Here is a 14,840-nt window from a genome sequence, read left to right as displayed (position 1 = left end):
GTCCACTTACAGAATGTCTTAGCTACCATCATATTGTTGTCCCACACAGCATCGCCTTGGACCAAGGGACTCAGTTCACAGCAAATGAAGTGCTGCAAAGGGCCCATGCTCATGGAATTCACTGGTCTTACCATGCGTCCCATCATACTGAGGCAGCTGGCTTGACAGAATGATGGAATGGTCTTCTTAAGACACATTTACAGCATCAACGAAGTGGCAACATCTTGCAGAATTGGAGCAATGTTTTCCAGGAGGCTGTATATGCTCTAAACCACCATCCAATATATGGTGCTGTTTCTCCCATCGCCAGGATTTATGGGTCCAGGAAACAAGGGGTGGAAATAAGAGTGGCACTACTTGCTATTACCCTAGTGACCCACTCATAAAATGCTTGCTTTCCATCCCCGTGAACCTATGCTGTGATGAATCTCAAATGTATTAGGCTAAGTGAAAAAAGTAAGACTCAAAAGTTATCTACTTAGCAGTCCATTTATATGGCTTTCTGGAAAAGCAAAAGTATAGGAACAGAAAACAGGATTTCCAAAAGCGGGGAGGCAGGACAGTGAAAGAGAACGAAGGGGCATGTGGGAATTTTGAGGGGTTATGTGACAGTTCTCTATTTGACTGTAATGGTGTTTACATGATTGTACGTCTTTGTCAAAACTCACAGAAATGTGCACCTAAGGGGTGAATTTTATTGAATGTAAATTATATTTTAGAAAAAAAAAATTTTCAACCACTACATTTCCTCCATTTCACATACATCTCCCAGAGTAACAGAGAGTATGGTTAAATTCTAAAAAGGGAGGAATGAGTGAAATATAGGATGGGATGGTCTTAAGTGGTAAACAATGTCATTTGGATTTTGTCTCCATGTAAAAAGCTTTATCTTCATTCTTGTCAATCCTACGTTAAAACAAAAGTGTCTTAAAGACTCAGTATATCATGACTTTCATAACTTTTTTCCAATATTAAAAGGGCAAGATGTAAATCTCTACTTAAATATCTCCAATAAATCTCCTACTTGCCCCTTTTATTAATCTAAAATTCCTTCTTTTCTCTTCACCTTTATTTCCCCATATCTAGCTTCTGCTGGTAACATTCTGCCTTGTATCATGTCCTATTTCGCTCTCTTCCTTACTTTTCTTGTATATTTATGTTGTGTCTTCTTCTTATCTCCCCCCAAATTCACATGCTGCTTTTCATATACTGTTTATATCACACTCTCAATACAAAAACCTTCAAATTTCTAGGTGGAAATAGTATTAGGAATTATCTCTTAGAAGAACAAAGTAATGAACCATATTACTCATTTAATTTTAATTCTTTGTAGCATGATCCACAAAACTTAACCTACAAAAACATATATTTCCACATATGAATTTCATATTTCCAACGTGTAACATTCTGACTGGTCATTCTGTTTTTTCCATTACGTGGCTTAGCTGGAAACAAGAAGTTCTTAAGAACTTCCTGTTTTGTAAATACAAACCCTGTTTTTCAAGGAATCCAATATCCTTTGCTGCCAAACAAAAAATAAAATCGACGGAGGTGGGGAGAAGAAAAGAAAATACATAAACATATATATATATATATATACATACATACATATGTATGTGTGTATTTTTATCAAGCAGAAGATAGAACTACAAACATACACCCATTACATTGTTCCTCTTTCTCATCAAATTTACCAGAAACTGAACATGTTAAAGGATTTGCTGGCTCAGTCCCCCCACCTCCAACCCTGAACTCCCACCTATCATTTTAAACTACAAAGAATCTACAAACCATAAGTCCCAGCTTTTGCTGAGGTACCTTTTGCTAGTGCGTAAATTACAACACCGTTGGAATCTCTGACTTTGCCATCACTCTAAGATAGAAAAGACCTGTTATTTCACATTATGCGACCTGCTGGGGTGCAAGTTGCCAGGGACCCACGTAAAAGAGAAGACTCAGGATATAAACACAAAGAGCATTTTTTTCCTCATCTTTTTGTAATCTAATTGACTGTTTATTTCTCCCGCCCCAGAAACGTTTAGGTAATCTACACAGCAATGCAGTAAATGAGTAAAAATAATACATCTCTCCTCCCACCCTATCCCCTTCCCTCATCCCTCCAAAACGTACCCCCTTCTATGGAGATGGACTGTGGAGTGCTAAAAACCACAGTGCTAGCTTGCCTAAAATGCAGTTTCTAAGGCGCTTCTGTGAAAGAAAGGCTCCCACCGCAACCCCAACCCTGTCCTTTTATCTTTTCAAATTTCATCAGTTGCATTACCTGATTTTTCCAGGTCGTGCTCTACCAATGCATGGTCACTTTGTGACGTGTCAGACGAAGTCTCCACATCTGACATCTTCTCACTTAGAGGAGCGCTCTAAAAAGTAGTTGCTTGTCCATGAGAACTGGAAACCGATACTGCTGTGACAGCTTCCGTAAACATCAGTCTTGGCAACTCCCTCGGAAGCAGGCTACGCTGTCGCTCTAAATCCAATGAACTCTAGGACACACAACAGCTTTAGACATGAGTGAGTTGTAGAAATATGTCAAAACCATAAATGTTTCCTGAGCCTCAACCATGTATGAGACACAAAGAATCTAGTCCTGCGCACTCCATTATTAGAGCGGTAATACCATACACAAAGTTAAGTGCGTTGTAAGCAAAATAAACTCAATGACGCTGATACAAGCTTTAGAATTATAAAGGAAAAATTTCCTTAGAGAAGCGGTTTTTGTTTTGCCAAGTTGTTGTTCTCTCTTGCCAAGACAGAATAACAGAAATCAGATTTACTTCACTGCCTGAATCAACGAAACAAAAAAAGCAAACAAATAAAACATATGGTTAATTTTCATGACACTGGGCCCTAATGGAGTCCTAGCCTGGTCAGATCTCGGCGAAGCCTCCTTCTCTCCCATTGTTGGAGTTCTGTTGAAGATGGCTCCTCCTTCAGCCCAACCCGGGAGCGGGGAGAGCTGCTGCCTGGAGGTTCTCGGGGCCCCGGGGCCCGCTGCTGCTCCTCAGCCCGGCGCCCTCCCCGCTCCCTGCCAGGTAGCTCGCGTCCCTCCTCCCGCCCCGGAGCCTTACCCTCGCGGGTGCCCTCCCGAACCCACCGCCCAGCCCACACCCAGGGGAAGCAGGGGCGCCCCACTCGGGCCAGACTCGGAGGTGACCGCTGGAGACCCGAGCTGCGCCTAGGCCTGCACTACCATGGCCGGAAATTTGCTTTCGATTCTGTTTCTTTAGGTTTTTGTTTTTTTTTTTTTTTCCCCTGGTGGCGCCAGCGGCGCAGAAGAGGCGGGTAGAAGAGTAAACAAGGAAGCGCGTTCTGGTTCTTTGGCTTCTTCTCGAGACCCAGTTCTTCTCCGCTTATGAACATTTTTGACAGTCTAGTCGAAATGTTACCGGGGTTTGCAAATTGTATATTCAATAAACTTCAAACAATTTCTATTATTGACTTAATATGATTTTTGTTTTAAAACTCTTAAAGCCCAGATATTACAGATGTTACATACACCAGGTTCTGGTAACTGTGCTCTGAGATGTGTAAGCTGAGTTACTAACCCTGAGGAAAGATCAATTGCTGCCAAAGCCCTTTATACACTTACCTGACAAAAGACACCTTAGAAACCACTAGAGACTAAGCAAATTAAAACACCAACTCAAAGAAAAAAGAATTGAAGCTGATAGCTACAGCTTGCTCTGCTATGTCCACAGTAACGTTGTTAAAGAGATTTTTTATCCATTTTTTACCCTTGCCGTGTGGTAAATATAATTTTAAAGATATTTACAGCACAGGCACTGCTTTCAAATCGGAACTTTGTGGGTTAGAGTCAACTAAAAATAAACCCAAACAACATCTGCACTGTGCGGAAGACGGTGAATGAGAAGGCCAGGGCTGGGACGCACAAGTTATCCTTATGAGCAGCTGAAGTGACAACCTGTACTAGAAGGTAACATAATCATGGAGGTAACAATAGAAGGCAGCTGACAAAACTTAATCACAGAGGTAACAATAGAAGGCAGCTGACAAAACAAACAAAAAAACAACTTTACCTTAATAGAAGGCAAGAAGATAATATAAAATATGGAAACAGCAATATATATGTATGCCAAAAAAAAAGAAAAAAAAACCAAACCCCCTGCCGCCGAGTTGATTCTGACTCACAGCGACCCTATAGGACAGAGTAGAATTGCCCCATAGAGTTTCCAAGGAGTGCCTGGAGGATTCCAACTGCCAACCTTTTGGTTAGCAGCAGTAGCACTTAACCACTACACCACCAGGGTTTCCATACATGTATACACACATACACATATATAAACTTAAAAGATGACATTTCAAAAAAGAAAAAACAATAGTGACTGATTATAAACATCTAGATCTCTACCCTAAGGGCAAAAGATCTTAGATTGGAATTTAAAACAAAATCTAATTTTTTTCTTATGTACAAGAGAAACATCAATATGACCTTCGGGCAAAGCCATATCATAATACTCCCCCTACTTTAATTTACATTCATATAATTTGTCACTGCTTATAAACACAAGAAGGATACATGCTTACTGCCACAGGATACAGTAAGATAATCATCTTCTTAAAAAAAAATTAGGTGACAATAAAATGCCCTCCTGTAGCATTTCAGAAGTATTGCCTCAAGAAGTAGTTCCACTTTTTGACTATCACATTCAGAAAGCACAAGAAAGCACATGCTGTGTTAATATCACAGTTTATTGCTTATGTAACAAATACTTTGCTGTATAGATGGATCACGCTAATTTTATACAGTAGTTTAACTCATACCTTTTTGGGAGATCAGTTTTTGTCCTTTTCTACTTTTCTATTTTAATTCATTTTTTTTAAGCGCTAACTTACTCTTTCCTGTGTCAGTTATTTTTTGGAAATAGGGAAGTTACCCACCCATCAAAAACATGGGTTATGCTTCATTATTACTTTAAGTGTTTTTTTCAACTTTTAGTTGGAGTAAAAATGGTTTTATCTTTCAGCAATGGAAGGTGTCTTACTCTGGATTCTCTAGAGGAGCAAAGCCAGTGAAGCATATATGATATAAAAGCCAAACCCATTGCCATCGAGTAGATTCCAACTCGTAGCCACCCTGTAGGACAGAGCAGGGTTTCCAGGGACTGGCTGGTAGACTCAAACTGCTGACCTTTTGGTTAGCAGCCAAGCTCTTATCCAGTGCACTACCAGGACTTCGTAGAGAGAAATTTACTTCAAGGAAATTGTTCAAGGAATTGAGGGGGCTAACAAGTCCCAAATCCATGGGTCAGACAACAGGTTGAAGATCTCTACTGGCTCACGAAGTTGCAGGAGCTGACAAACCCAAAATCTGCAGGTCAGGAGGCAGGCCAGAGACTTCTGCGGTTTACATCCAGTTAATGAGAAGAATGCAATGTCGAGAAAAAAAGAGTGAGGTTTGCCAGAAAATCCGTTTATATACTGGAGGTAGGCTCTACCCCCAAGGAAACTGCTCTTCCAACTGATTGGATGTTCACATCATATCACAAAACGGAAGTCAATTACTTAGAGTCTGCCAAATCACTGAGAATCATAGCCTAACCAAGTTGACACATAACATTAATCATCACCAGTGCCAACGTGTACATTTTTCTTAAAAAATAACAACCCTGGATAGCTCTCTCTAATATACTTCTTATTAAGAAAATTTTCTGTGGAAAATGAGTGAGTTTGAGTGCTTGATGATGATGTAACATTCACACTTTTTCCTTCCTTTTTCCAGTAAGCAGGCATAAAAGAATCTAAGTGTGAAGTCTTACATGTTGGCCATGTTTTTGAGAGGTATCATCACAGTGAATGTGATGTAAGTGCCATGCCTATTATACATAGAGAGAAAAAAGAAATTAATTCATGAACATAGGACTGCTAATTCCCGTAACTGAAATCATAAAAAGGGCAATGTTCTAATTATGCAGTATTGTCCTGTATATAAAGACAAGGTCACACAAATAAGGATGTTGCCAGGTAGAAATCCCAGGTTCTTACTCAGCATGACTCATATTGGCCAATAAACCAAAGCCTGAGGGGGGAGAACAGTAAAGGCACCTTCATTTCATTGTATAAGGAAAAAGAGTCAAACGGAGCTGCTGCTGCCAAGACTGCTCCCCAGGAGAGCAGCCAAGCTACTTTTAAAGGGGTTTATAAGTAGGGAGTTCATACAGGAACATACAGGAACATTCTCAATCATACAAAGCAGGCACAATGGGGTTTACATACAACCTCCAAGCAAAAGCAAGATTGAAATGCAAAGCTGGGGAGAGGGGGGAGGGGGAGGAAGCCTACCAAAGGAAACAGGATTTTTAATACAACGCTGTGGGGGAGGAAGCTAAGTAAACGGGGTTTTTAATGCAGCACTGTGGGTGGGGGCTCTGTCTCAAGGAGACACTAAGGGACCTTTTAGGAATCTCTCTTCAACTGAAGCTGTGTCTAACCTTTCTCTCTCATGATTACTAGCTAAAACAGCCCTGTGGTGTAGCGGTTAAGCGGCTCTACTTCTAACTGAAAGGTGGGCAGTTGGAGCTCACCAGCTGCTCCACTGAAGAAAGATGCGCAGTCTGCTTCCCTAAAGATTGTTGTTGTTGGGTGACGTCGAATTGGTTCCCACTAATAGCAACCCCATGTGCAACACAACGAAATACTGCCTGGGCCGATGCCATTCTCAAAATCTTTGTTATGCTTGAGCCCATTGTTGCAGCCACTGTGCCAATCCATTTCCTTGAAAGTCATCTTCTTTTTCAATGACTCTCTACTTTACTAAGCACGATGTCCTTCTCTGTGGACTGATCCCTCCTGACAACATGTCCAAAGTAGCTGAGACGAAGTCTTGCCATCCTTGCTCCTAAGGACCATTCTGGCTGTACTTCTTCCAAGACAGATTTGTTTGTTCTTTTGGCAGTCCTTGGTATACTCAATATTCTTCGCCAACACCATAATTCAAAGGTATCAATTCTTCTTCAGTCTTCCTTATTCATTGTCCAGCTTTCTCATGCAGACTAGGCAATTGAAAATACTATACGATATGGTAAAGATTACAGTCTTGGAAACCCTATGGGGCAATTCTACTCTGACCGAAAAGGTCTCTATGAGTCCAGATAGACTCAACAGCAGAGGGTTTTTGGTTTATTACCTCTTAAGTAAATAGACTTCAACTGTTTGTATGGAAGATAGCTATATTAAGCAAAGCTCTAGATGGCTACATTTTAATAAAAAGCCCTACTAGCGGTTAAAATTTATTGAGCTCTTTGTGTTAGAGCTTGTTTCAAAGTGTGCCTGCTGAGTCAGTGGCTATCCATAAATTGGGTCATACTGGGCAATGGTGAGTTAAGTACAGTTACTGAGAGAGCTTTTAAAAACTTTGATAGCAACTTGACATATCCATGATATCCACGTGAGTAGTCAGTGGATCCATCTTGTGGAACAGGATAGAGACTAGTTTGGTGTGGTCAGACTCAGTGAGCTGGGTATGAGTCATGTGAACTAGGACTACATTAAAAAGTAAGGTATGTTGCGGTTATTTTCTCAACTACAATCCAACTGTGTATAAAATCTGAAATCCATTTACTTCATTTTTTCAGGTTAATAAAAATTAATTATAAACTTCACAGAATAATTTGTTCCAAATGGTTACTGATGAATTATTGAAGATACATTTTAAAAAACAGCATTATTTGTATCCTTTTGGATAAGACTTAAAAATAAATAGCCTCAGCTTGCTGAAATTATTGAAAAATCTCTTCTTCCATTCCTTCAACTTGTTGCTGTTAGTTGCCATTGAGTCGATTCCGACTTACAGCAACCCCACGTCTGCAGAGTAGAACTACTCCACAGGGTTTTCAAGAATGTGACATTTCCAAAGCAGATAGCCAGGTCTATCACCAGAGGTGCTTCTGGATGGGTTTGAACTGTGAACCTTTCAGCTGGGAGTCCAGTGCTTAAGTGTTTGTGCCACCCAGGTACTCATACCTCCTTGAAACTGGTTCCCCTACTATGACTGTTATTAAAATGAAATGGAAAGCATTTAGATACCCTTTATCTTCTGTAGGCAGAGTGCTGTTGTCAATCCAATCTAACAAGCTTATTTGTCGTATTACAAACTTCACATATCCATATAAATAATATTCATTCAAAGTGTGTAGTCACAGGAATTTAAAATGGGGAAGACAATTTGACTGCTAAAGTTTGGGATTAGTTTCCATTTCAAAATGTCAAAGTTCGAAGTTAATAGGAATTCTTTATGATAATTATCTAAAAGTACACAGTTTTTGTAATTCTTCCTTTTTTTCTACATTATGTTTATACTAAGGACCTGGTGGCACAAGAGTTAAGCACTTGGTTACTAACAGAAAGACTGGCAGTTCGAACCTACCTAGCGGCTCCACAGGAAAAAGACCGAAAGACCTGGTGATCTGCTTCTGTGAAGATTACAGCCTAGAAAACCAGACGCAGCAATTCTACTCTGTCACGTTGTGTGGCAATGAGTTGAAATTGACTGGACAGCACCCAACAACAACAACATGTTTATTCTAATTAACCAAAACATAATTTTATGACTTCTGAATCTGATAAACATACTTCAAAATAAAAAAAAAAAATTCTGCTTTGTATATCTTTGCTTTTAAAAAAAAATTTCATTTCTGTTTCCATTAATTTTTATTGTATTTTATAAAAGTATTGACCTGCGATGGATTGGGAGGAAAACAGGTCCTTCATTATACACTGAAGTGTTACTGCACTTTGAAAAATGTTGACCGTAATATTCTTATCTCATTTAATTCTCAAAACAATGACATTAAGTAGACATTATTCCCACTTTGTTAAAGAGAAACCAAGGTTTAGTAAGGTTAAATAACTTTTTCTTACTTACTTATATACTAAGCAGCAGAGCTATGATTCAAACCTAGGTCTGTCTAACGTCAAAGCCCATACGTTAACCACTATGCTGTATGATTCAACAACAGTGACACAGATGGAGTTGTTGGCTTTCATTTAAGGTTCCTAGGTGATGCAAACAGTTTATGCTGGGCAACTAACCAAAAGGTTGGTGGCTTGAACCCACCCAGAAGCACTGCAGAAGAGAGGCCTGGTGGCCTGGTGATCTACTTCTGTAAGATTATAGACATTGAAAACCCTGTGGAGCACAGTTCTCTGAAGCACACGAGGTTGCCGAGAGTTGGAATCAATTCCACAGTGATGGGTTTGTTTTTGAGGTTTGGTTGTCCTTTAGTCTCAGTCTAGCCTAGTAGGTTTCAAGCTAGTTCAGGTAGAGTGGCACCTACAAGCTGTGCAGGTGTTTCAGGGCACAGTGTTCTCTGCATAACAATACAGAACATTGATAACTTGTAACAGGGCACAATGTTCTCTGCATAACAATACAGTACATTGATAACTTATAACACTGTACAAGGCGTTACCATTGCATTGCTTGAAAATGCATACATTCATTTATTCAATACGGATTTATTATGTGCCTGCTATGCACCAGGCACCAAAGAGCTGCGAACAAGATGGGAAAACTGTTTGCTGTCTTAGACCTCCCATTCTAGCAAGGATGAGGAGAACAATAACTAAATAGACAATAAAAGGAAAGTAATTTTCAGGTAGTGTTAAATATTATAAAGGTGGAATTGATAGAGTATCTGGGAGGCTACATTAGACTGAATGTCAGAGAAAGTCTCCCGGAGAATGTGAAGATCTGAGGCAGGAGCATACCAGATATAGGATTACCTGGAGCAAAGAAAGGGCCTAAGGCAGGAAGGAGCTGGTATGTGTTAGGAACAGAGAGAAGTTTTTGTGGACATAATATAATCAGCATGGCAGCAGAAGCAAGGGTGAAGAACGATAAGAGATAAGAGATGAAGCTGAGAAGACATAAAGGTGTCAGATCCCTTTGGGCTTTGTAGGAGTAGGGCCACCTGGTTAAATACTAGGGGCAACCATAGACCAAATTGTGAGGTAGGCAAAGTTTTGCTTTCGTTCATCTTTCTCCACATGGTTCGTATTTTGGGTATTACAACAACAATCAGGAGTGCTGTAGGCTGCGAAAGGAGCCCGAGTTTTGAGTTGCGAAACAGAAGTTGAGTTCTGCTCTTTACTCACCTATACAGTCAAGAAAATAATACCTTCACATATAGGTATTGGTGCATCAACAAAATAATGTAGACTTAAGGGTTTCACCAATAACATTAAACGTTCTGCCTTCAGCTTAAGTCCATAGACAAAAAAGAAAGAGGTTGCAGCGCCCTCTGCTGACTACCGTTATAAAATTAACTCCGATGGATAACGAATAGGTCTTCGGATCCACTGCAAATTTCACTCTAGAAATCACTACTCCATGTCTTTATGGACAAATACCTTCAATTGTGCGCACAAACATAAAATTCAAACTTCTGACGAACAGCATGAATGTCCATTGCTCCCCCACTCAATCCCCTTTCCCACGGCCCACACAGGCAGCTAGAAGGACCTCAGATTAAAACCAGAAAATAACAGATCAGGAGGCTGAGTCATTTACAGCAGGACCTCTTAAACTCTATTGCGCCTAAGACTCACCTGAAAATCTTGTTAAATTGGAGATTGAGACACACTGGTCTGGGCTGGGGCCTGAGGTTCTGCATTTCTAACCATCTCCCAGGTAAGGCTGATGCTGCTGATGTTGGGACCACACAGTGAGCAGTGAGGCTTCAGAAACCCTTACAGCTAGGTTGGTAAAAGGGTCTAGTTACTACAACCCTTAGGAGTCAACTCCCAGAGTAGAAAGTGCAGGGGTGATCAGCCCAAGTCTGCACCGAGAGGGAAGGCAGGGTGTCATAGAAGAGGAAACGCGCCACCAGGAGGCAACAGCCGATTCTTCCTTCTCCCTTCCTCCCCCCTGTGCCCTGGAGCTGACAACCATGCAAAACACGAATTAGACCTGAAAAGGGACGCAGACCACTTACCTCTGACAGATTTAAAAACCTCCAACCGACCTGTAGCCCAAGAAATTGCTTCTCCTAAATCTTCCCTGGGAGCTAGGCACTGGGAAGCGAAGGGGGTGGGGCAAAAAGAAAGAGAAACTCCAAGTCTTTGAAGGTGACTGAGACCCAGGAAGTCATTTCCCTGATTCGAAAAAGATTTTTCGTTGTTGGTACTTTAGGGAAAATGAGGTAGGTGAGGAGGAATGGTTAGCTGTTCCAGGTATTTCCCTTCCGGGTGTAACAGGGAGGTGTCGCTATGAGTCATAGCCAACTCCATGGCACCTAACGAAGGTGGATTCTGACTCATAGCAAACTTAGGTACCCAACCCAGTGCTCTTGAGTCGATTCCGACTCATAGCGACCCTATAGGATGGAGTAGAACTGCCCCATAGAGTTTCCAAGGAGAGCCTGGCAGATACAACAGAACCAAATATTGCCCTGTTTCGCGCCATCCTCACCATCATTTCTGTGTTTGAGCCCATTGTTGCAGCCACTGTGCCAAATCCATCTCCTTGAGGGTCTTCCTTTTTTTCTGCTGACCTTCCACCTTACCAAGCATGATATCCTTCTCCAGAGACTGGTCCCTCCTGATGACATGTCCAAAGTAGTTGAGACAAAGTCTCACCATCCTCACTTCTAAGGAGCATTCTGGCTGTACTTCTCCCAAGACAGATTCGTGTGTTCTTCTGGCAGTCAGTGGTATATTCAATATTCTTTGCCAACACCATGATTCAAATGCATCAATTCTTCTTTGGTCCTCCTTATTTGTCCTCATATGCATGCATATGTGGTAACTGAAAAGGCCATGGCTTGGGTCAGGAGCACTTTAGACCTCAAAGTGACATCTTTGCTTTTTCACACCTTAAAGGGCCTTTTGCCGTAGACTTGCATAATGTAATATATCATTTGATTTCTAGACTGCGGCTTCCACAGGTGTACATTTGAGACATAAAAAAAACCAAAAAACCAAACCCAGTGCTGTCGGGTCACTTCTGACTCATAGCGACCCTATAAACAATGAAGGTAAATTTCCTGCTAGAGGAGGTGAGAGATTAAGAGGAAAGTGTTTATGAGATGATGTCACCAGGGAGCTGTTTAAAGAAGAAGGTAGGTGTTTTAATGGCAGGTTAAGTTGACCATTTAACTGCCTAACTTAACTTCATATCATGCAGACAAAACCCAAGTTGCTGACTGCTCAGCTCAGGGCCTGATGCCCTGTGGTAAAGTTTAGTGTTCCCTGTTGTTAGCTGCCATCAAGTCAGTCAGACTCACGGAGACCCCATGTGTAAAAGAACCAATAGTGCCCTGTCCTACAGCATCCCCATGAGGAGTTATGAATCTGATTGCTATGCTCCATAGAGTTTTCATTGGCTGATTTTTCTGAATTAGATCACCAGGCCTTTCTTTCTAGGCCAGCTTAGTCTGGATGCTCTGCTGAAACCTGCTCAGCGTCATAGCAACATGTAAGACTTCACTGTCAGCCTGGTGGTGGGCTGCTCATGCTCCCTGTACAAAACTGAAAATAAGAAATGCTTTCCAGGTCAAAAATCTTCCATATACAATAGCGGCTTTCCTTCCTGCTTCACATCATGTTGCTGTTGTTGTTAGCTGCTGTCAAGTCAATTTCGACTCATGGCAACACCACGCATGCAAGTAAAACTGCTCCATAGGGTTTTCAAGGCTGTGACATTTGGAAAGCAGATTTCCAGGCCTTTCTTCCCAGGTGCCTCTGGGTTAGTTCCAACCACCAGCCTCTCAACTAGTAGTCAAGCACTTAACCATTTGTGCCACTCAGGGACTTCACATCACACTTAAAATAAATAATAGCCCCCGCTTTTGTGAATGACTATCAAGTTGGTAAATATTAGAGAAATAATATTTGCAAGTGGTAAGGATAGATGAGGAATTTGCAATCAGCTACCAACCTAAAGGTTCACAGTTAGAACCTACCCAGCAGTTCCTTGGAAGAAAGGCCTGGTGAGCTGCGTCCATAAAGATCTCAGCAAAGAAAACCCTATGGAGCTGTTCTACTCTGTAAGACGTGGAGTTCCCGTGAGAGGGGAGCCAACTCTACCACAGCTAACGACAACAAGAATAGATGAGAATTGCACTATTATACTTAATTGGTATTGTGGACTAAATTCTATCCTCCAAAAATATGTGTTATAAATCCTAACCTCTATACCTGCAGTTGTAATTCCATTTGGGAATGAGTTTTCTTTATTATGTTAATGAGTCAGTATTAGCATGCGGTGTGTCTTAAATCTATCTCTTTTGAAACATAAAAGTGCAGATGAAGCAAGCAAGCACAAAGGGGAAGATACAAGTCACATGATCACCAAAGACCCTAGGAATAAAAGCTGAAAAGTGACAAGGACCTTCTCCCAGAATGAACACAGAGAGAGAGAGAGAGACTTCACCTAGAGTCAACACCCTGAATTCCAAATTCTAGCCTCCTAAACTGTGAGAAAACAAAATTCTGTTTGTTAAAGCCACCAACTTGTGGTATTTTTGTTATAGCAGCACTAGATAAACCAAAATAATTGGCATGAGATTAAAGAAACTCAATCTTCCTGGAAAATAGTTGGCATCATGTTAGAAATCTTAAAATATTTCATATTTTTAAAGCTAAAGATAAAAACAATGTGGACATTTGAAGTGTGGCGTCTGGGGTCTTAAATGCTAACAAGTGGCCATCTAAGATGCATCAACTGGTCTCAAACCATCTGGGTCAAAGGAGAATGAAGAACACCAAGGTCACAAGATAATTAAGAGCCCAAGAGACAGAAAGGGCCACATGAACTAGAGACTTACATCATCCTGAGACCAGAAGAACTAGATGGTGCTCAGCCACAACTGATGGCTGCCCTGACAGGGAGCACAACAGAGAACCCCTGAGGGAGCAGAAGAACAGTGGGATGCAGACCCCAAATTCTCATAAAAAGACCAGACTTAATGGTCTGACTGAGACTGGAAGAATCCTGGGGGTCACGGTCCCCAAATCTTCTGTTGGCCCAGGATAGGAACCATTCTCGAAGACAACTCATCAGACATGGACTGGACTGGACAATTGGTTGGAGAGAGATGCTGATGAGGAGTGAGCTACTTGTATCAGGTGGACACATGACACTGTCTTGGCTCTTCCTGTCTGGAGGAGAGATGGGAGGGTAGAGAGGGTTAGAAACTGGCAAAACAGTCACTAAAGATGAGACGGGAAGGAGGGAGCGGGCTGACTCATTAGCGGGAGAGTAAATGGGAGTATGTAGTAAGGAGTATACATAAGTTTATATGTGAAAGACTGACTTGATTTGTAAACTTTCACTTAAAGCACAACAAAAATTATTTTAAAAAAAACAATGTGGACAAAGATTCATTGCTCCTTGCTTTGCTTTTTTTTTTTTTTTGCTTCATTTAGTACCACAGAGATTGTATTACTTATATTGTTAAAAAATGTTGTTCATCGATCATACATTCTGGAATACTAGGCATTATATTACGGATTCTGGAATACTCTGTGGGAGTGTGGTAGTCATTACAAGTGTCCTCTTTCCAAGTACATGGTAGGATTATATTTCTCTGCCTCCTTGAACTCAGACATGGCCATAGGACTTGTTTCAGCCAATGAAATGTGTGTGATGTCTTCCTACGGAAAGTTTTAAGAAAAAAGCTGTGATTTCCTCACTATAATACCTTAGTGATGGCTCAGAGACAGCAGTCAATATCAAACCACATAAAGAAGCAGACCATGATTGCTTCTACAACTCCCCAAATTAAAGAATCAAAATCTTTCCCAAATGAAGATACAATCCTGGAATTGCCAGATGCAGAATATAAAAAACTAATTTACAGAAT

The 14,840-nt window shown here is 41.0% G+C and overlaps 1 protein-coding gene across 3 annotated transcripts in view; it reads right to left on the bottom strand.

Moving 5' to 3' along the window:
• Positions 1–10,774, bottom strand: part of LOC126075151 (secretory phospholipase A2 receptor-like) — a 96,350-nt gene extending 85,576 nt beyond the window's left edge. The window contains exons 1-2 of one of the 3 annotated variants that reach the window (XM_049882405.1): positions 10,585–10,774; positions 2,282–2,501 (exon numbers count right to left, since the gene is read on the bottom strand). In XM_049882405.1, the coding sequence (XP_049738362.1) occupies positions 2,282–2,357 (76 nt within the window). In that variant the 5' untranslated portion in view covers positions 2,358–2,501; positions 10,585–10,774. The other 2 variants (XM_049882404.1, XM_049882403.1) reach the window with 2 other exon arrangements.
• Positions 10,775–14,840: the final 4,066 nt, after the last annotated feature.

Source organism: Elephas maximus, chromosome 4, assembly GCF_024166365.1.
Source record: "Elephas maximus indicus isolate mEleMax1 chromosome 4, mEleMax1 primary haplotype, whole genome shotgun sequence".
In the NCBI taxonomy this organism is placed as follows: Eukaryota; Metazoa; Chordata; class Mammalia; order Proboscidea; family Elephantidae; genus Elephas; species Elephas maximus.
The sequence above is the reverse complement of the archived record's forward strand: the minus strand, read 5'-3'. Positions and strand labels throughout refer to the sequence as shown.